The sequence below is a fragment of the Scomber scombrus genome, chromosome 15 (genome assembly GCF_963691925.1).
Source record: "Scomber scombrus chromosome 15, fScoSco1.1, whole genome shotgun sequence".
In the NCBI taxonomy this organism is placed as follows: Eukaryota; Metazoa; Chordata; class Actinopteri; order Scombriformes; family Scombridae; genus Scomber; species Scomber scombrus.
In genome coordinates, this window is record NC_084984.1 from 13,827,347 (window position 1) to 13,848,263 (window position 20,917).

The window sequence follows — 20,917 nt, forward strand, 5'->3', positions numbered from 1 at the left end:
CTCACCACCCCTCACATTTATCTGCTGATCCTTTGGAGGGGCCCCAGCCCTAGGTTGGGAACCACTGGACTAAACTAACTAACTGTATATAAAGTAGTGTAAACTAGCTCCACCTCCAGCAGCTACAACAGTAACATGCTGCTCTAACACTGATGCTTCACTATTAATAATCTAATGATGTCATATATAATAATATTTCAGTCAGAGGGACCAAATAATCCCACCAAAATGAAATGAGCTGAGTTTTGTTTTTACAACTTTATAGAAAAAAGGCGACTCTAGGATCAGACCTCTAGGATCAGGAGGGCTCAGCTCCTAATGAGAATTTGACATACAATGCCCCTGCAAGTGTTCAAACCCCCTGCTATAAATACATAGTAGAGTGGTCTACTATAATGTATGATAATAATGGTTCAAAATAAACAATCACAGATTTCTACAGAGAGGACTCTCAGATAGTTAATAAAACCTGAGGGAAAGATTATATATTAATGACAGAACTATCCAAAGTACATTAAACCTGTTAAAATAAAACCATTTGAACCTGTAGCGTAAGTGTTTGTCCCATCTCTAACAGACGGGCTCACAAAATACTTAAAGTCGTAAAATACGTAGTAATGTATTTATTTTAAGGGGTGCTGAGATCGCCCCTGGAAAAAAGTCAAATTAAAAAATCTGTCACATATTGAAAAAAAAGTGTGAAGAAGCACAAGAGGAAACACAACGCCAGGAAATACAACTATGACATAAAAACAACTGTGCAATAAGTGTTTTTTTAAAAATTTGTTTTACATTCAATACAAACAAGGAATCACATTATAAAGTGGTATGGGAAGATTAGCAGGAATTCCGCCCCTTCAGTCCTTATTTAGCACCGAGCAGACCGGACAGACCACGCCTGCTCTCAATTTGTCAACAAAGGGGTTTGACAAGCTCCGGAGAAGCCCTGCCCCCATGTTTCCATAAAGGGATGATTTGGCCACATACACGGCCAGCAAGCAAGCCGTGAGTAACCTCTTCCCTTTTTCCCCCCGATCCCGTTCATATGGTGCGTTGACGTTTAAAAGTGGAGCTATCATGGCGGAGCTCGTTCAGCAGCCCCCGGCCAAACGCCTCTGCTATAGACCGGGATACAGCTCGACATATCGGCTTGGCCAGCGGGCCGCGGGGGCTCCGTGCGGCGGTTCCGCTGCAGCGCAGGGCGCATCGTGCGCAACCCAAAGCCCGGAGACTCTGCTGGACATCTCGGCGCGGAGAGTGGCGGAGAAGTGGCCGTTTCAGCGGGTGGAGGAGTGCTTTGAGAGGATCCCGGAGCCCGTGCAGAGGCGGATAGTGTATTGGTCTTTCCCGAGGAGCGAGAGGGAGATCTGCATGTACTCGTCGTTTAATAGCTCCATCGGCGGTGTTGGTGGCGGCAGCGCGGAGGAGTGCGCAGGTAGTAGCGGGGAGATCGGCGACGAAACTCGGCTGCCGTTCCGACGGGGCATCGGTCTCCTGGAGAGTGGCTGCGTGGATAATGTGCTGCAAGTCGGTGAGTGAGCTGGTTTATCCGGTGCAAACACACACACACACACACACACACACACATATATATATATACTTTTAAAAAAACAAGAAAATCTCCTTGTTATATAGCAGGAATAAAAGATAAAGTGACAACAAAGGGTGAAGCGGTCAGACAGACAGACACAAGGGGAGGCTACAATGGGGGCTTTAAATCTGCTGTGTGTATGAATGGGAATGTGTGACTGCTGGGGCATTTAAATCCTGTTTTTTGCTCAGGGGCAGTTTGCATGTGAAATGTAAAAAAAAAAAGGGGGGGGGGGGTCACTTTAATTGTGTTAAAACTCCACAAAGAGGCATTTTACATATCTTTCAACATCTAAATACCACTATATGCGTGTAGAGAGAACTTATAATAATTGAAAAAGGGTAAATGCCCACATCTGCTGACTTGCTGGTGCTGCTCCTAGTTAAAAGGTGTCAATAAATTATGTTAATATGAAGATTTAAAGTACTTTGGAGGGGGAAGTCACGTCAAAAAAGCACCTAAATATATTAAAAATGTCATTAATTCCATTTTTATAGCTACTCATTGATTGAGCTCTTGGGAGTTTTAACATGTTGAAGCCATATATTATATCATGCATCACTTTAATAAAGGGGTAACACACATCCCCATGCCCCTTTTTTAAAATCAGTGTTAAATGATTACATGAAAGTATTGAGTAATAAAGGAAGTGCTCAGTGAGTGCTGGGTTGGGTCTCAACCGACACACATTACATTTGAATGAGTTGTTCAGCGTGTGGCACACTCTAGATACCACTGAATGATAATTTAAGTGTAGCGAGCTCTATGTGACGTGCTTCCCTTCCAGTAAAAAAATTACAAATATGAGGGGTTTTTTGTAAGGAAGGAGTCAAATTAGGCAGTGGCACGCTACACAGTTGTTATTGCATATTCAGATTTAGTGTAGCTGCAGTGTGTTATTACTGTGAGTGTTTTTTAGTGCAGGATAAACCACTACATAAGTTAACTGAGCATCAGAGTAACTGTCTGTCGGTTTGTTTTTAACCCGCTGAGTGAAACAGGAACAGACACCTGTGTGCTAAACTGAGTCTCTTCTGCATATGACAACTTTTTTCCTCCACCGGTGACTCTGCAAAACATTGGATTTTTGTTGAATTTAGTTGCATGTTGCACGTTTTTCTCTCCTCTCTCCCTTCCTATAATGTGATTATACCACGCTTGTCTTTTGAGATTTTAATTACCCGCCACACATATCAAATACCTTGAGCATTCCTATTGTTGTGACTTTGGCACTTTGTTCCTATTTTCATGTTCATTTGTGTCTTTCAAGCTTCCTGTCGCCTCTCTTTAAAAAAAAGAAAAAAGAAGGAAGGCAAACAAAAGCATCTTTTCACTTCTGTGTTAAATAGACGAGATTTTGGAAGGAGGAAGCGTATTGAGCACAACGATTCACCCCCTTTTTCTTTAAAAAGAGGGGGGTTACCATTCACACCAGTTTGCAGCCAATTGGTTCGGAGAGAGAGAGAGAGAGAGAGAGAGAGAGAGAGAGAGAGAGAGAGAGAGAGAGAGAGAGAGAGAGAGAGAGAGAGAAAGAGAGAGAGATGGTGGCTGGGGTGTTGAATCACTTTCAAATGAAGATGCTCTCCAGGTTAAGAGCCATTATTGCAACCGGAGGAGTCTTTGATCGTGCTGTGGTGGTGAGTGTGTGTCACCTGTGAGGTTTCGGCAGCAGACTCGGGTTTACCTTCTTATTCTTCTGCTTCTGCTTCTTCTTTTCACACATGGAGCGAGCGGTGCTGCTGAGGAGGAGGAGGAGGAGGAGGAGGAGGAGGAGGACTGTAATCCCATTACTCTGCGTGGTTCATTTGAATTGTAATGCAATCTGATCACTTCAGTTTCTGCATGACCCAGTAACCCCCCCCCCCCCCCCCCCCCCTTCCAAACACACACACACACACACACTTTTAAATGCATGTGGGCTTTGTGTACTCACTGAAGGACCACAGGAAATACACACTCTCAACACACACACACACACACACACCAGCCTCTGTTCTGCCAAAACCAGAGGCCTATATATTCCCAGATATTGGGAAATGTTTCTTTGAGGGGAAACTGAATTTGGGTTGTTATTCCAGGGAGTGAATTAGAGGAGAGGGGAGGGGGCTTGATCTGCATGCTTACAAAGAGGAATAACAGTAGCACACACACACACACATATATATATATAGTATAGGGAGGGTTTCTTCTTGGCTGATTGCTCCCTGGCCAAGAATTTGCCGGAAAAATAGAGCCAAGAAAGTGATAAATAAAAGATGTAATCTCCCCACGTGTGGGCTGTACCAGAGGAGGAGGAGGTTTGTCGCAGCAGACCTTGAGGAAATGAATTGGCCCCCCCCAGATCCCCCCAACCACACACACCCCCACACACTGCACAACAAACCCTCACTGTTAATCAGCACAAAGATAAAAGGAGCCATTTTTCTTTCACAAGAGCAAATAACAGATTTGAGGGTTACTGTATTCCCCTCTGGTTGGGGGTTTGAGTTCGTGTTATTGAGCTGGATGAAGATTTTGCAGCAAAGAAATAACTAAAAGTGTGAACTCAGCACTTTAAAATCAAACAATAATACAAAAAATAAATGTTTGTGCCTTTGTGCGGACTCACAGTAACATGCATCAACACAAAAATCAAACATTAAAGGACCGGTTGTCTTAAACAAGCAGTCAGGTGTCTATATAAACAGTGAAAGAGGTTTTTCCTCTCTGTAATCATTCCTCCTGTTCATACTGACTATTAAAAGATCTTCACATGTGCTTTTAATGCAAAGTGATGCTGGACAAAATCCACAGTGTGTCCACACAGTCATTTAAAAGAAGATGATCAGCTTCTATTGAGCTTCAGCAGTCTGAGTTAGTCATATCAAGTGATATCTGTCACATTTACAGTCTTTTTAGCATCAAATTCCCTCTTAGTGTTTCTCTGTTGAGCTGTGGTGGAAGTATAGTAACAAAAAGACTTTGGTACTAAAAACACTGTAACGTTGAAACATAGAAGATGAAGCTTTGACTCAGATTGAACTTTTAAATACATTTCAAGGAATGATTACAGCAAGAAAAACTGGTTTCAATGATCATTTGGGCTCCTGACTGTTGTTTTAAGACATAATTGTCCTTTAAAGTCACAGTTAAACAGACGTTGGAGCATCTTTAGATGCTGTACTGTAACATATTTCCTGTGTATGAGGACTGTGGATTTTGTCCAACATCACTTACATTATAAGTGCATTATGAAGGGATCTTCTAATGGTCAGTATGAACAAGAAAAACATGCTTTAATGATCATGTGGACACCTGACTGATGTTTCAATACAAAAATAATGCAAACGCTGGTTTATAACTATTCATAACTGGTCAATAATTGCTGCCATCAGTGATTTTAATTGGCTTAAACATCTTGTTAAGTGTCTTAATTCAAAGTAGGAAAGTCAAAGTCATGGTCCTTGGCATAAAATTAAACTGACTAATGCTTAAAATGAGATCACATCTGCTGCTTTTAAAAATGTATATTATACAGTAAATCCTAAAAAGGCCTGTGCTGTAAAATCACATTAGCAAATAAAATGTGAAAGTCTGGTGCAATTTTAAATGCAAATAGGTGAAATCAACATAAGTTCAAAGTGATGAATACAAAGTAAGTGTGTTACGAGGTCAGAAACCAAAACAAGATCTTCTCTAAACAAAACGTGCAAAGCCTCTTTTTTATATTGAGTCTGATTCTGCGTCCTGCAAGCTCCTCCGGTGTGGAGTCGCTCTGCAGTGAGATTCACGCAGAGAAGCAGCTGAGAACATGAAAGCCTTTTGTCTCCTTCAGTTTGTGCTCAGGGAAGAGGGCCAGAAAGCAGAATCACATCCTGTGTGCAGGAAACAGTAACTTCTGCTAACATTTCCAGAGATATTACAGAAGAAAGCCCAGATGTGATGAAGCAAAGACGGGGAAGAAGATCTGCAAAGCAACATCTGAAGCACTTGCACTCATTCAATGACAATTAACTTGAATCTAATGTAAGACTGAGCATATTATATTAGCTTAATACAAGAAGAAAAACATGATTCCCCCAAATAAGTTCCATATTTTAAGTCAATTTTCTCTATAAACAGCTGAAAATGTGACCTGAAGCTCAGTCTCAGTGTGTTTACGTGCTAATAATCAACTATATATAAATATGGACATCATGACAGCTGACAAAAAGTGAAGCCAAAACATCTGGATTGCCCCCTGGTGGCTGGCTGCAGTATAGCTCATAAGCCCCACCCCCTCCATGTTAGCGGATGGGACAAGAGCCAAACTACGTTTTTCCTAAAGATGGTTTCTGTGATATTAGGTAATTCGTATCACGCTCATTCTTCCGATAAGTTTGTTTTTAATTAATTATTTGATGATATAAGAACAGCCACACTCAAACCTCCATCAGGCGCAAACTCTACCGCTCAGATTCTGGCTCCAAATGACTTCACAAGTCCCCTTAAAGTGATACCGATACAAACTGAGTACTTCATTTGATACCCATCACACATTTAGTGCTCTGTCTTTTATCCGGTGTAACAGGCGTGTAGTGTAGACACACTTTAGAGTGTTTAAGTGGCATCTTGGTTGCTGAACTGCTAAGCGTGCTTACTCAAATTCACCACAACTTCACCACCACAGACGGGTTGTAGCTGCTGTGGCAGTGGGCCAATCACATGTTGCATTAAATCGGATAACGCTTGCGTTGATTGGCTGTGAGTAAGTCATATTTTCTAGCTCTGGCTGCAAAAAGGATCGATTGCAGGTATCGTTTGACGGGAGGTGTTTCAATACTACTTGGTATTGATTTATTTCAGTCTATACCTTAACAGTTATTGAGTATTGACACCCATCCCTATAATTTCCCACAAGCAAGATGGCCTCTCCCAGAAAGGAGATGTTTTGGCTTCACTTTTGCATATCAGAAGGAAGTGGAGACATGTTGTCCACATCCATGTATAGCCAATAAGTGCTGATAGGTGCAAGATTACTTTTAATGACATTTGTTTTTAGTTGTGCTGTTTTCAAAACACTCATCTCATCAACGTGTGTCTTTTATCAGAAAGAACATGAATGCATTAACCCGATTTCATGGCAATCTGTCCAACAGTTGCAGAGATATTTCACTAAAAAACCACATATGTGAACTTCAGGGTGGTGCTATTTAGGAAAAGAAAGAACTGTCTGTACAAAAAATGTAATACCAGTGTGTGAAATAGTTGTTGAGATATTTCTAGTGTTGCAATGATGAATTGATTAATCAGCAAAAAAAATGAATCACCAGTTGAATTATTTTGAGTATCACATTTTCTGGCTTGAGTTTCTTCTTTTTTCTTAAGTCCTTTATGACAGAAAAGTGAATATCTATAACAAAAGAAGACAGTAACTAACATTCTTCTACCTTTTTCTGTCATTTTATGGACTAAATGACTCATCTATAATGAAAATGAATCACTAGTTCACAGCCTTAAATAATGCATTTTTTGATCAAAGTGGGGGATTGATGGATCAGCTGACATTATCATCTTTTTTAACATCATATCCTGAGAAGATTTCCTTGTCTTTCTCATAAAGACAAGTTTCCCAGTATCGTGGTCAGTTTTGAGGCCTAACAGCTCTCTTCTCCATCGATTACGACCCTTTAAAACATTGCACGCGGTGTCGAGGACGTCAGAAGTAGCTCCTGGATGAGCGCTGTCTGCGGTGACTCTGGAGGGTTTCATGGTAAACATGACGTGGACGTGGAGTATGGACGTTGAAGTATAGGCTTTGAGCTGAAGTATAGGCTTCAGTGGCGTGTTGAAGTTGAAGTATAGGCTTCAGTGTTTATGTGAGCGCTGAGTGATGGTTATTTCAGAAGGAGAATCTGCACTCAGACTGTCAAAACAACTTCAAAACGGAGAGAGAGGGAGAAAAAAATGTATATTAAACACACAGCATCACATTTACCTAGCCGAGGAAATACATGGTTTCTATATATGTGGCTTAAAAACATGTGCTGTAATATGTTTGCTACCATTTCTACCCGGTTATTATTACTGCACTTTACAGCAGGTCAAGTTCACACCTTTTTTTTTTTTTTACACACACTTTCTCTCCTCGTCTGATCCCCTCTGTTGATAAGCTTCACTCTGCCTCTGCTGTGTGAGGTCAAAGGTCATTGAAACATGGACGCTGTTGGTATGCAGTGTTCGTCGTTGATAGAAAACCGAGAACAGCCTCCCCCGATCTCTTTTCTTCTTCTGACTTACCTGCTCTGCCACTTAAGGAGCTCAAGAGATGAAGGAGCTATGGCGGCATTTGTCAATAATTTAATTGATTAATTGATCAAATATAGTGGAAAAATCAGCTTGTTTTGTCCAAAAATTGCCCAAAAATGAATCATACTCAATTGAGAGTTGATGATTAATTGATAACCAGCAGCTATTTTGATATTAGAAAAATAATCATTTTTTAATTAAATATTAAATATTTGCTTGTTGTACCTTCTAAAATGTGAGAATATGAAGATTTTCTGTGTCATACATGATAATAAACTGATTCTTTTTTGGCTTTTGGAAATGATAACTAGCCATGTTTCACTACTATAAAACAATTCAAAACAGATTGATTAATCAAGAATATAATTGGTATATTTTTCAGTCTTTATGAGGTACTTTTTTAGTATTTTTGGACATTTCATCAAGAAAATAATTAACAGAGTAGTCAAGAAAACATTTACCAGATTGTCTAATAATGAAAATAATCAGTATGTGCAGCTTTTGAGAACAGAAACAGCTTAATTCAGACTTTCTGTCCCTTTTTCTGTCAGAAATTTGTGATAGTTATACGTGTTTGTTTGCACGTCCATACCGATTAAAACATCAAGTGCTGCCGAAACGGTTCACGGCTGAGCTTACATCAACATTGGCGTCATTTTGTACACTGACTTGCAGAATTTGAGACTCGGCCCTCAAGTCTGTCACGGGCCTGTTGCTTCATGAACGCGGGGCCGACAGGGAGTCTGGCCGTCGTCTGTATCTTTAAACTTTCCTCACATTTCATCATGTTTTACTGTTAAAGAAGCGTTCTGGTCTGCAGGGTCGGATGTTAGAGGGTTAGATTTGGTTCTGTTGGCTCTGTGTGAAATCTCATATCTGAAACTATCCCAAACTCCCACCTGCTCTGTTCTGAAATGGACGTTCTGGCTCAGCGATCGTCCGATGAGGCGCAGCGTCCCGAGACAAGTGTTCCTCCTCCTCCTCCTTCTCTTTCTTCTTCTTCTTCTTCTTCTTCTTCTTCTTCTTCTTCTTCTTCTTCTTCTTCTTCTTCTTCTTCTTCTTCTTCTTCTTCTTCTTCTTCTTCTTCTTCTTCTTCTTCTTCTTCTTCTTCTTCTTCTTTTTGAGTCGTCATTATGCTCTCCTGCTTCCTGATTAGCCGAGCTGACGGGAGGCGCTTCAGTCGGAGAGCTCTTGACACCGGAGTCAAGTATGCTTCGACTCAAACTTGGATGCTTTCTGCACCAGAGAGGATCAAACATTTAGACAGTGGAGGAGCTGATTACGTCTTCTTTTACAGTCTTTAATATAAATCTACAATTAAAACTGTTACTTTCACTTAATTTGAACACCTGAGCCATTAATCTAATAGTCATATGACAGAAAATGCATCATAAACTTTTACAATAATGAATTAATCTTTAAAGTAGAGCTACAATTATTCGCAATATTGATTAATTTGATTAATCATTACTTGCGATTCAGTGATTTATTACTCAGTGTATAATATGTCAGCAATTAGTGACATCTTCAAATCAATCAAACGTTATTGATATAGCAGCTTTAATGCAGGTTAATGTAGCTCAAGGTGCGTCACAGTTGAGTGACAAGCTGATAATAAGACAGAATAAGTGACAACATGAAGAAAAGGAAGGGGGAAAAAAGTACAACATTTCAATATATTCAGTTTATAATCATGTATGACACAGAAAAGCTTCAAATTAACACATCTGAGAACCTGCAGCTAACTAATATTTAGTGTATTTTGCTTTAAAAATGACTAAATCGATTAGTAGATTATCAAAAATAGTTGCAGCAGATTGACTAATCGATTAATCCTCGTAGCTCTGCTTTTATATTCACTGCTTCCAGCTTCTCAACCGTTAAAAACAGCTTCTTTTCTCAGTTTTTTAATCAATTATAAATGAAATATCTGCAGATTTCAAGTTGTTACCTCAGGCATTAGATTCATTTTTCATTATTTTCTGACACTGTATCGACAAATACTAAAATAATCAGCCGATTAACCGATCGGGAGATGAATGATTCCACTTTAGCTTCACATATTGAGAGTCTTTGCTTAAATATAAAAAAAGTTTTATATATGAGCACAGCTGCTACTCAGATTAATGTCTGATATTGTGATGCTGCATGTATTTATACTCTCAAATGCTAAACTCAGCACACTATATTGAATTAAACTTGAGCTAAGCACTTCACAGCGCTAATTTGTGTTATCTCTGTACACACACACACACACACAGTGACACACTCATGAAGCTTCAGGCCTTTTGTATACACTGATTACTGTTTGCTCGCTTTCTCATCTGCAATTTTATGAAGAATCAATGAATTGGCGCTCACCTACTGAATGATGCAAAGCTTTATACGCACGCACAAACACACACACACACACACACACACACACACACACACACACACACACACACACACACACACACACACGCTGCACTTGGCCCTTTAGGTTGTTGATCAGCATTAATAGTGTATGCATAGCTCAATATGCTTCTGCTCATGCAAGATCAATTTTTATTGGAGCTACACGCTTTGAAACGAATGCTCGGCTGGATTTTTACAGCTCGTACCAGACCGGCTATCGGCAAGAAAAAGAAAAAAACCTGCCATTTTGAAAAATGATTTTACACTTCAGTGACCATACTCCGAATAAAATTAAGGACAAGAGTCTAACCGAATGTTAACAGAGGCATATCTGTGAGTGAGAGTGTGAGTGAGTGAGTGGACAGCGAGGCCCGTTAGATGTTTAAATTTTTTTTTAAAGTCCCACAATTGAGTTAATCTGAGTTTTCCTGTTGTTGCTGGTTGAAGCCTTGGAGTCCTGCCCAGGTATTTTCCAGGTCAGTGTCAGACACCGCGAGGAATGTAACCAAGTTTTTCATTTCTGCTTCCTCATGGTCAGTGAAAGCTCTGTGGACACATTCAATTGACTCTTGGCTGTGTGTGTGTGTGTGTCTGTGTGTGTGTGTGTGTGTGTGTGTGTGTGTGTGTGTGTGTGTGTGTGTGTGTGTGTGTGTGTGTGTGTGTGTGTGTGTGTGTGTAACAGATTTTTATGTTTCATGGGAGAGTGAGACTTTAAACAAATGCGATTAAAAAAAAAAGACAAAAAAATCAAAGACTTGGCCTCCTGTGTCTCTTGCACATTGTAAGATAAGGATTTCATTCCTTAAAGGGGAAGTATCATGCACATTTGCAGCTCTATATTTATATTCTGGAGCTTTACTGGAATATTTGTTGCATGATTTCCAGTTAAAAAACACTTAATTTATCTTATACTGGCCCATTATGCAGCCGCTCAGTTCAGCCTCTGTCTGAAACAGGCCGTTTAGCTCCTGTCTCTTTAAGGCTAATTAGTCTGCTCTGTTCTGATTGGTCGGCTTCACGAAGCTTCCTCCGGCTATAATAACAGGATTTCACTTCTTTTACTTATATTTTACTTAAAATGGAAACTTCTTGAATACATTAGTACATGCTCAAGCTCAAATCTGATTTGAAATGTTCAAATGGACGACGCTAACGACCTTAGCAACAACGTTTATTGGCATGTTTGAACAATCTGATGTCATCATGAGGAGGAAGTACAGATAACTTTGGAAATGAGGCGTTTAAAGCAGCTTGAAGACTTGGTTTTCTGACTTGCAGGGGGGCATTTAACATCAAGATTTGGAGCTTTTTAACCACTTTTAACATAAACATTCAACATTATAACAGTATAAAAATATTAAGTCATAAACTAAATGGCTTAATTATGTAAAAGCCCAGATTTTGTGGAGGTGTTCTTCTTTATTTTTTATATAGATATGTTTTTTTCCCCCTTTTTTTTGGTTAAATATTTATCTTATTTCTTCTTTTCTAACCTGTCCTAGAATTACTTTACTTACATAAGTTAATAAATCTTGGAAATGTATGGACAACAGAAGAAAGAAACTATGAAAACAACAAAAAAATCACAAAAACACATCACAAATATCCTAAAACAGCTGAGCATTGTAGTTTTTAATTAAACTCTAGTCAAACTTGAGTAGTACATTTATTAGGGACTACTTTCAGCGGCGGATTAATACACATTTAATGCTAGTCTAGTGAGTATTTCTTGCAGCAGGACAGTGTGTGTGAGATATATTTAATAGTTTTTGAACAACAATGGAGCTCTACGGCACACAGGAAGAAGATATATCATACTTCTTGTTGGTAGATCAGATCCACTGTTTGTTTTTGGGGATTTATTGACAATAAGAGAAATATAGAACATCCCCGACCTTATCCCCCCTTTAAAGCCCGGGTTGGTGGGTTAGCAGGGTAACATTTACTCATAATCTCTCTTCTCATTGCACAGCTGCTCCAGTCTGCTTTAGTTTACCTGTTTCCACATCCATCCACGTCTCCCCTGATCTGTATTCCTCTGCCGTATCCCTTCATCATTAACCTTCAACTCGAGGGAGAGGAGAGGCGGCGGAGCAGAGAGGCGGATGGGAGGAAGAGGAGAAAGAGGAGGAGGAGGGGGAGTTACTAGTTTACCTCCGTCTGCCCTCAATTGAGTCGATTAAACCCCTCGTTTTGTGTTCTAACCTGTTCTCGGACTTCAGGAAACGCCGCTGCTAATATGAACAGTTTGATGCACCTCGGCTTCCTAGAGGTGTAGAAACCAGTTGAGTTGTCTCTTTTCTTTAAGGTGAGGAAGGAGGGAAGGAGGGAGGGAGGGAGGGAGGAGTGGCGTCTAGGGAGTTTTATTCATTCAACCCCCTCTACACTCTCTCAGCAAGTCAAAGCCTGCCGCTGTCCTCGCCTCGCCGCATGGGACTCCCGGGGGCCCCCGCGTGGGGTGGTCTCTCGGTAGAACGAGCGGCCCCTCCTAGACCTCCGCAGACTCTGCAAACAAGAGCACTTTAGTTAATAACAGGTGAACCGCTCGGAGCGTTTCAAACATATTAGCTCTGCTCACGATTTTTCCTGTTCTTGATCTTCTTTTCATGAAAAAAAAAGCAGCAAAAGGGAAATGAGATGAAGTGTGTTTGCTGAGAGAGGAGTGGAGTAGCCATGCAGGATCACCTCCACCTCCACCTCCAACTCCCTCCCTCCCTCCTCCTGCTTATGAGCAATGCTTTTTTACCTTTTTTTTAATGGGAACTTAAAGGGGCCATCCATCAGAGGCTGTTACCTTAGCTCACAGCCGGAGCACGCTTAATGAAGACTGATGCTCCTCTCCTCCTCCTCTTCCTCTCTCCTCCCCCTCTTTCCTTATACCTCTCGTTGTCTTATCTGAACAGAGACACAAACATCACAGCGGTTAAATGCTCATGTTTATTTAACCAAATTTTAAAAAAGAAAAAGTGACCCAGACTGTCTGTCATATATAAACGAAACCTGAGCAGACGCATGCAGCAGTGTGTTGTCACGAGACCTAAAACCAAACACTTCCTGTTCACCTCCTTTCCTTTTTTTTTTTTTTCACTCGGGGATCTCCTGTCTGGTTTCAGTTTGTTATTCTGCCCTCTTTGCATGCTGCTCCACCTTTTTGCACCTACGTCTGTATCTGTAATAACATGAAAATGATCTCGTTCTCCTGGTCCAACTGTAGCTCCAGGCCTTTTTATTTTCTTTTTTCCCTCCGTCTAACCTTCAGCATTAAGCTCCACTCCTGCCTGACTCACACTGTCACTACTGGTTGGTTTTTGGTTTTTAAGCGTCTCTTTGCTCCAACAGGTAAAACATGTTGAGGTTCAGACAAGTAAAACCAGGTTGGGTTTTTTTTTTAAAGCTCATCATGAAACCATTTGATTATTTATCCATCATTTAAAGACTTCCAGGCAAACTGTTGCACAACTTTAGAGCCACGTATTACATTGTTTTCCATTTCCTCGTGATGGTTAACTGTTCATTCCACTTTTTAATGACGTTAAAGCTTTTTAATGCTGAAAATCTGCAGCTTTTCTTCCTCTTATGTGTTAGTAAACTGAATATCTTTGTGTTGTGCACTTTTGGACAGACTAAACAAGCAATATGAAGCAAAGTGTGATGGATTTAATGCTATTTCCTGACCCGATTTATCTATTAGAGACAAACTTGAGCAATTTAATAAAGTTGGGAGACTTGCATGACAGAGATTACAAAACAATGAGCCAAATCAAAGCAGCAGAAGCCAAAAAATCCCCCGGCTTTTAGTGTGAGTCAAGCTTCAAATACTCAAATATTGTATCCTACAACTCTCATAAAGAAACTTAACAGGTTAAAGGTGTGACATTTTTTTATTAATTCTGTAGTCTCGTTTCAAGTTTATATTTAAACAACCTCCCCACTGTTCCTTGCAATAGAAATACAGAGAAATACAGGAGTGTCCTGAATGATATTATAATCATTTTAACTTTTTTTCTCAGAGAAATTCTTGTTTCTTGTTTATCTGTTTGGCGGATGGCTTTAAATACTACAATACCCATGAGTCCAGGGTGCAAAATCAACAGCAGCCATTAGCTAAATTCTTGTAAAACATGGAAGTGGCTGATAGATTTGCTTCACTTACTAGCAAGAAGCCACTTGGAAGCATGAAAATTGACTAATATGACTAGTATGAACAAAACACAGCGCCATAGTTGCTAAAATCATTAAAAAGCTAACTAGACTGTGTTGAACAAGAAGTTGAAGTGAATTTCCAAGTCTACGGTTATATTCTAAAAATATCATTGCATTATTTCCAGTTAAAAACTCCTTATTTATCTTATTCTGGCCCTTTATGCAGCCGCTCAGTTCAGCCTCTGTCTGAAACAGGCCGTTTTAGCTCCTGTCTCTTTAAGGCCTCCCTCCCCTCCTCCTGATGAGCCCACTCTGTTCTGATTGGTCAGCTTCTGCCAGCTTGGTAGGCTACGTAAACAGACCATAATAATAAGATTTCACTTCTTTACTTGTAATGGAAGCTTCTTAAATACACGTGTACATGTTGGAGCCTGAATACGATCCGAAATATGAGAGTCGACAATGCAAACAACCCTCGGGACAACTTCAGTGTACATCGTTTTTTGGGCAGTTTTTCTACTTTACTTTATTTAAATTTCACATACCAACATGTTTATCATTCTGTGTAATTTGTTCTTGTTGTTTTTGTCCCCTTGTCGCTTTTTAATTACTTTTCTTTATGTTGTTCTACACTTGTTCTCGTCTTATTATCAGCTTGTCAATCAACTGTGAAGCACTTTGAACTACATTAACCTGTATGAAAGCTGCTATATAAATACATTTTGATTGATTGATGTAATCACAACAAGGAAGTAGAAGTCACATGGCAGATGAAGCGTTCACAGCATTTTTACATATGTTCACCTCAAATTTTAGAGCATTGACTACGTTTATTATAGACACCCGACATCATAACAGCATATTAATAACATATAATCACAAAAAAGCACATTATGTCCCTTAAAAGAGGCTGAGCAGTGTTCCCTATGACGTATGAACTGACTTTTACGTGCATTAAGAATCCAGAACATAATGAACACATTCATGAAATTAATGCGCATCATTAACCATGTATAATTCGGTTGCTTTCTCAACAAAAAACAAAAAACGGGTAGCTCCTCAAAGGTCACACACACTCACACAAACACACTCACACAAACACACACACCTCGGGGATGACACAAGCTCTCACAAGCCCTGCAAACTCCTCCGGTATGTCTCTGCACAAAGAGGGTATGCCTGGCATGCGCCTACAAGTTGAGTCATTGTTTTCATCTGCTAATACGATGAGTAACGAGTAAGTGTGTGTCTGTGAGAGTGTGTGAGTGTGTGTGTGTGTGTGTGTGTGTGTGTGTGTGTGTGTGTGTGTGTGTGTGTGTGTGATGGAAAACCGAGCGCATTTTTTAAATAAACCTGTATCGACCGACCCGCGGCTGTAATGCAGTTTAAAGCAGGGAGTGGCGCTGAGAAGGAATGGATGAGTTTAAAGGGGAGGACGATGAGGATGAGGTTTCATCACTGTGTGTGTCCACTGATGTGAGATGTGAGCCCCCCTGATCTGTGTGTGTGTGTGTGTGTGTGTGTGTGTGTGTGTGTGTGTGTGTGTGTGTGTGTGTGTGTGTGTTTGACAGATATCATTTTTTTTCGCCACCCGAGTGAGAAAAGAGACTTAATATGTGTAACTCCAAGCTGCCAGGGAGTATAATCATGATCATATTTCTGTTTAGTGTGTGTGTGTGTTAGTGTGTGAAGCTCTCAGTCATGGCGTGACATGACGAATCACATCGCAGCTGAGCAGGAAGGCAACTCCAGCTGGTAAAATGAGATGCAGAGCGGAAGAGGGTTGGTTGGTTGGTTGGTTGGTTGGTGGGTCGGTTGAGGCAGGAATAGATAGATAGATAATGTGGGGAGGCAGAAACCAAAATAAACGTGTACACACACACACACACACACCCACACCCACAAAGAAAAGAGTGACTTGATAGTGGAGTTATTCATCTTCCAGCAGTCACACCTGCTGTTTTTAAGCTGATCGAATCTTCTCCTCCCTTCTCCAGAAAAATGTTGAGCAAGCCGTATGTGTCGTCTGTTTAAGCCCAAACACAACGGAGGTGGAGGAGTTTATGTGTGTGTGTGTGAGAGATTCTGGTTTTTGATGCTCTGCCATGATAAGGTGTGACCTGCATCCTGTTTTGACAGCGTGGGGCCCCTCCTCCTCCTCCTCAGTGACGCCGTAGGAAAGTATTTTCCTCCTAGAGGCACGCCGTTATGACGTTACGCCGACAGTTAAACGGCCGCTCTCGCTCTCACTCGACCTGAGACAAAGACAAGCCTGCAGTATGCAGTCGGGTTAGTTTATTCAGCGCACGCATGCATGACATACAATACACATATACACACACAAACACACAGCATTACTGTGACTGTGAAAAGCCTGAAGCTGTCCAAACATGTCAAAATGCTTGTTCACTGTCAGCTCCCTTTGTTCGTTATGTGAGGAAATATGTTCATATGATAATGATATAAATGATGTTAAATAAGGTTGGGCACTATTCACATGTGAACCGATACTAGTACCCCCTGTTTTTTTACTCTCTCTGTAAGAACAAAAACGTAATTTCAGCTTTAAAAATGATGCAAAACTTAGAAGACTTCACTGATACTGGATTTTTAGAGCTGATGCAGGTACCAATATTTGCAGAGATCACACACACACACACACACACACACACACACACACACACACACACACACACACACACACACACACACACACACACACACACACACACACACACACACACACACACACACACACACACACAGAAGTGCCACCCCCGGGCCCAATAATGAATGATGCAATAATGATGGGTGAGATGTGTTTGGGTTTGTGCGTGTACGTTAGAGTTACTGGACTGGTTTCATTGTATACTTGCAATGACAATAAAGATCTGTTCTATTTCTGATACCGATAGCTGATAATCTTATATGCACAGAAAATATACATATAAACACATTTTTTTTGGGCAATGATGCCTCAAATATGGCTATCAAACCCTTGTGATGAAGATAGGTAATAGAGGCTGTGATATTTAACAGTTTAAGATTAAACTTCATTGTATAAAATGACATCAGTGAATGCTATCGCTTAAAAATGAGCCATGATAACAGAAGTTTCCCAACACAGAGACTCAAGTTTCAGAACAAACGCTATTCATTTCCAAATAAATAGATATTCGTGTTATTTTTGGGGGGATTCTCGTTGACTTGCCGCCCCCCCCCCCATGAGTCTGTTGACCCATTGCATGCTGGGAAGTTTCCCCACACATCTACATATCATCAGTCAGCCAGTCATGTCAGTGCTGGTCATAGGTTCAACTCTCATGTGGCCTATAATTTAAAATAGGAGCTAATTCACTAGAACTTCATCTAAGATAAACTGATGTATCCTCTACTTTTGATCAGTAGGATCATTTTATAATAATAATAATAAACTTTATTTATAGAACACTTTTCAAAATCCAAGTTACAAAGTGCTTCATGCACAACTCATAAAATATGTGTCTTATAAAAGAGAGCAAATAAAAACAAGCAAGAAAAGAGACAACTTAATTATAAACAGGAGATTGCTGATTCAGCTGATTTTTAGCCTAATAATAAAAACAGCATGTTAGCCTGGATTAGTGAAGTCATGTTTCAAAGAAGCGAGTCCCTCCTCTGACTCATCATTCACTCACTTGCTGTGACATTAAGGAAGCGAACCTTCCTGTAGTTCTCACTTCATCACATGTCTGTCTCACTTTTTTTTTTTTTTATATACTGTATGTGTGCGGTAAACGTACTGTGTGAAAACAAACCCTTCCTGCAAAGAGAGAAAGCCCAGTCATAACTGTTAATGTGTTTTTAAATGCTTAAACTGCTTCTGGGGATGTTATTTAAGTTGTGAGGTTAGAAATAATCCTAAAAAAATCACAAAGATAGTGATCATATAGAGATTCACACACTAGCTTAAAAAAAATATGTGCTAAGTTTGACAGTATTTAGATATCACACACTTTCATATATTGCACACACTGGTGTTTTCGGGCTGTGTGTGTCCTCGAGGAAGCAACTGTTGGTCGTCAAGAGGTCAAAGGTCACACCGGTGTGCCTCATGGAGAGAGAAAAAAGTCGTAGTTGGCTCGTGCTGCCGTCCACAGCAGGTGTGTTTGTTTGAACAGATGCAGCGTCGAGGACACGACCGGCGCTCGGTGTTTCCTGCAGAGTTTTCTTCACAGTCATTTTCATGTGGTGTGTCGCTTTATTTTTTAAATTTTTTTTTTATTTAACAGTTTACAGCTTCGCACACCTCCTACTCACTTTATGGCCTCACAAGCTAGGAGGAGACAATAGTCCATAGTGCTGGTTTTGAATATTTAACATTTCCTAAAGTATACTAGATAGTGTGTGCTGAAGACTGCAAGAATTTATGGTTTATTTTCTACATACCAGACTTTCATTTGCATTCATTTTATTGCACAGACTCCAAACTTGTTTAAAAGAGGTAATCCATCACTGTAGACGTTTCAATAACATTCTTTTTTTGTCAGTTTCTACATTATATTATTATAATGAGCAGAGACAGACCGATGGTGCGTTCATGGACACTGCTGAGTCACCTGTTGAACTGTGGCATTGTTATTCTGTCCGTGTTGCTTGTTTTTCTATGTTTGTGACGTAATAGAGCTGCAGTGTTTAGTCTCCATCTGTTAAATTAATTGCCATGTATTCTGATTATCAATTAGAAGAAGAAAATGTCCAAATTCTCTGATTTCAGCTTCTTAAATGTTATTATTTTCTGGTTTCTTTAGTCCTCTGTGACAGTAAACTGATTATCTTGAGTTAGGGATAAAAACGAGACCTTTTAAGGACGTCATCTTTGTGTTTCAGGGAACATTTCTCATCATTTTCGGACATTTTATGGACTAAACAACAACAAAAATCAACACATAGTTGCAGCCGTATAAAATAACTTGTAAATGAAATGTGTAGCTAAATAATTAATGGATACATTGATTAGTACACTAACAAAAAACTCGGTTGGCAACTATTTTGTTAATTAATCTTATTTGTCTTTTAAAGACATTTTTAGACAAAAATGCCAGAAATTCACTTTCTCTGGAATTTCAAAGGTAAATATTTGCCCGTTTTCTTTCTTCCGTCAGCAACGATTTGCAGATTTATTGATAAACAATTGACTGATTATTAATCTGCAACTATTTTAATTTACAAATAGTTATTTTAAGGTTTTTTTAAAGCAAAAATATCAAATATTTGACCATCTGAGCTCCTTAAATTTGAAGATTTGTTCATTTTTTTGTCCCCTTCAACACTGAAAAATTATAAGAAGCATTTTTCACTATTTACTAGTATTTTATAGACAAACAATTCAAAGATTAATTGAGGAAATAATCAGCAGACTAATTAATAATGAAATATTAATAGTTAGTTGCAGCACTAATTATTAAAGATAAAGCCACTCAGCAGTTAATAAAGTTGCTAAAATAAGCCTCAACTTTACCATCTGCAACATTAAAGTGATGATAACACATGAATGCATCAATAAGTGTTATAATTCAATAATATTCTGATATTCTTTTAAGTATATTTTGATGCTGACCCATTGTTATCAGTGCAGATATGAGTTGAATGTCTGTCAGCGTCAGTGAGTCTGTGGCAGAGTGTGGAGGCTCCGTGCTCGGATGAAAACATGGCTGGATTTATAATCTCAGGAGATGGCGAGCGCTGATGCAGCGAAGGGAAATGGTGACATTAAAGGGGAAGCAAAAATGCAGAAACAGCTGGAGTTGCACCACCACAATCCCACAGGAGCAGAAGCAACATTCAGGTTACTCAGAGTTAACTTTATCCACTCAGAGACCCAAAATGTCCCCCAACGCATTTGTTCCCACAGTGTTCGGCTCTCTCGGCCTTCTGCTGGCCCCGCTTCACTGATGTGCTGCATATTCCCACACATATTTCTTTTCTTTCTTTTTTTTACTTTAGTTTTTTCCTTTACTTCCTGGTTATTTTGGTCAGTGTTTTTAGCCGGTGTGATCCGAGACTGTTAATGTAAATAATTTAGAGGATTGAGCATCTGAATTTCTACCTTTTATCTTTTTTTTATTCTCCTGTGAATGCTGCAGCAACATCAAACACACTTCAGCACTATATGATGTTCAATTCATCCCCATCTTGTATACATTTTAAAGAAATAGTACATATTTATTAGCTTTTTTGTTGAGTTGCAGTTAGATGAGAGGATTAGCACTGCAACTAATAATTATTTTCAGTATCGATTCATCCGTTTGGTTATTCATCCGTTTCGCTTGTTACTAATCTCATAACTGTAAGATAAATATGAAGCTGGAGCAAGGAAAGGGTTAGCTTAGCTTAGCATAAAGACTGGAAGTAGGGGGAAACTGTCAGCCTGGCAGCAAATTACTGTGCTAAGCCAAAGATGTGTCATCTAAATTGCCAACAATAAAGCAAATAAACTTGTTTTTCATACATTGGTGTTTGAAAAAAATGAGCTGTAAA

At 39.7% G+C, this 20,917-nt stretch overlaps 1 protein-coding gene across 1 annotated transcript in view; it reads left to right on the forward strand.

Moving 5' to 3' along the window:
• The first annotated feature begins 974 nt into the window (after window positions 1-974).
• The window catches only part of zswim6 (zinc finger, SWIM-type containing 6), a 55,083-nt gene continuing 35,140 nt past the window's right edge, over window positions 975-20,917 (forward strand). The window contains exon 1 of the mRNA XM_062434470.1: window positions 975-1,531. Within this exon, the coding sequence (XP_062290454.1) occupies window positions 1,078-1,531 (454 nt within the window). The 5' untranslated portion in view covers window positions 975-1,077. The remainder of the gene's footprint in view (window positions 1,532-20,917) is intronic.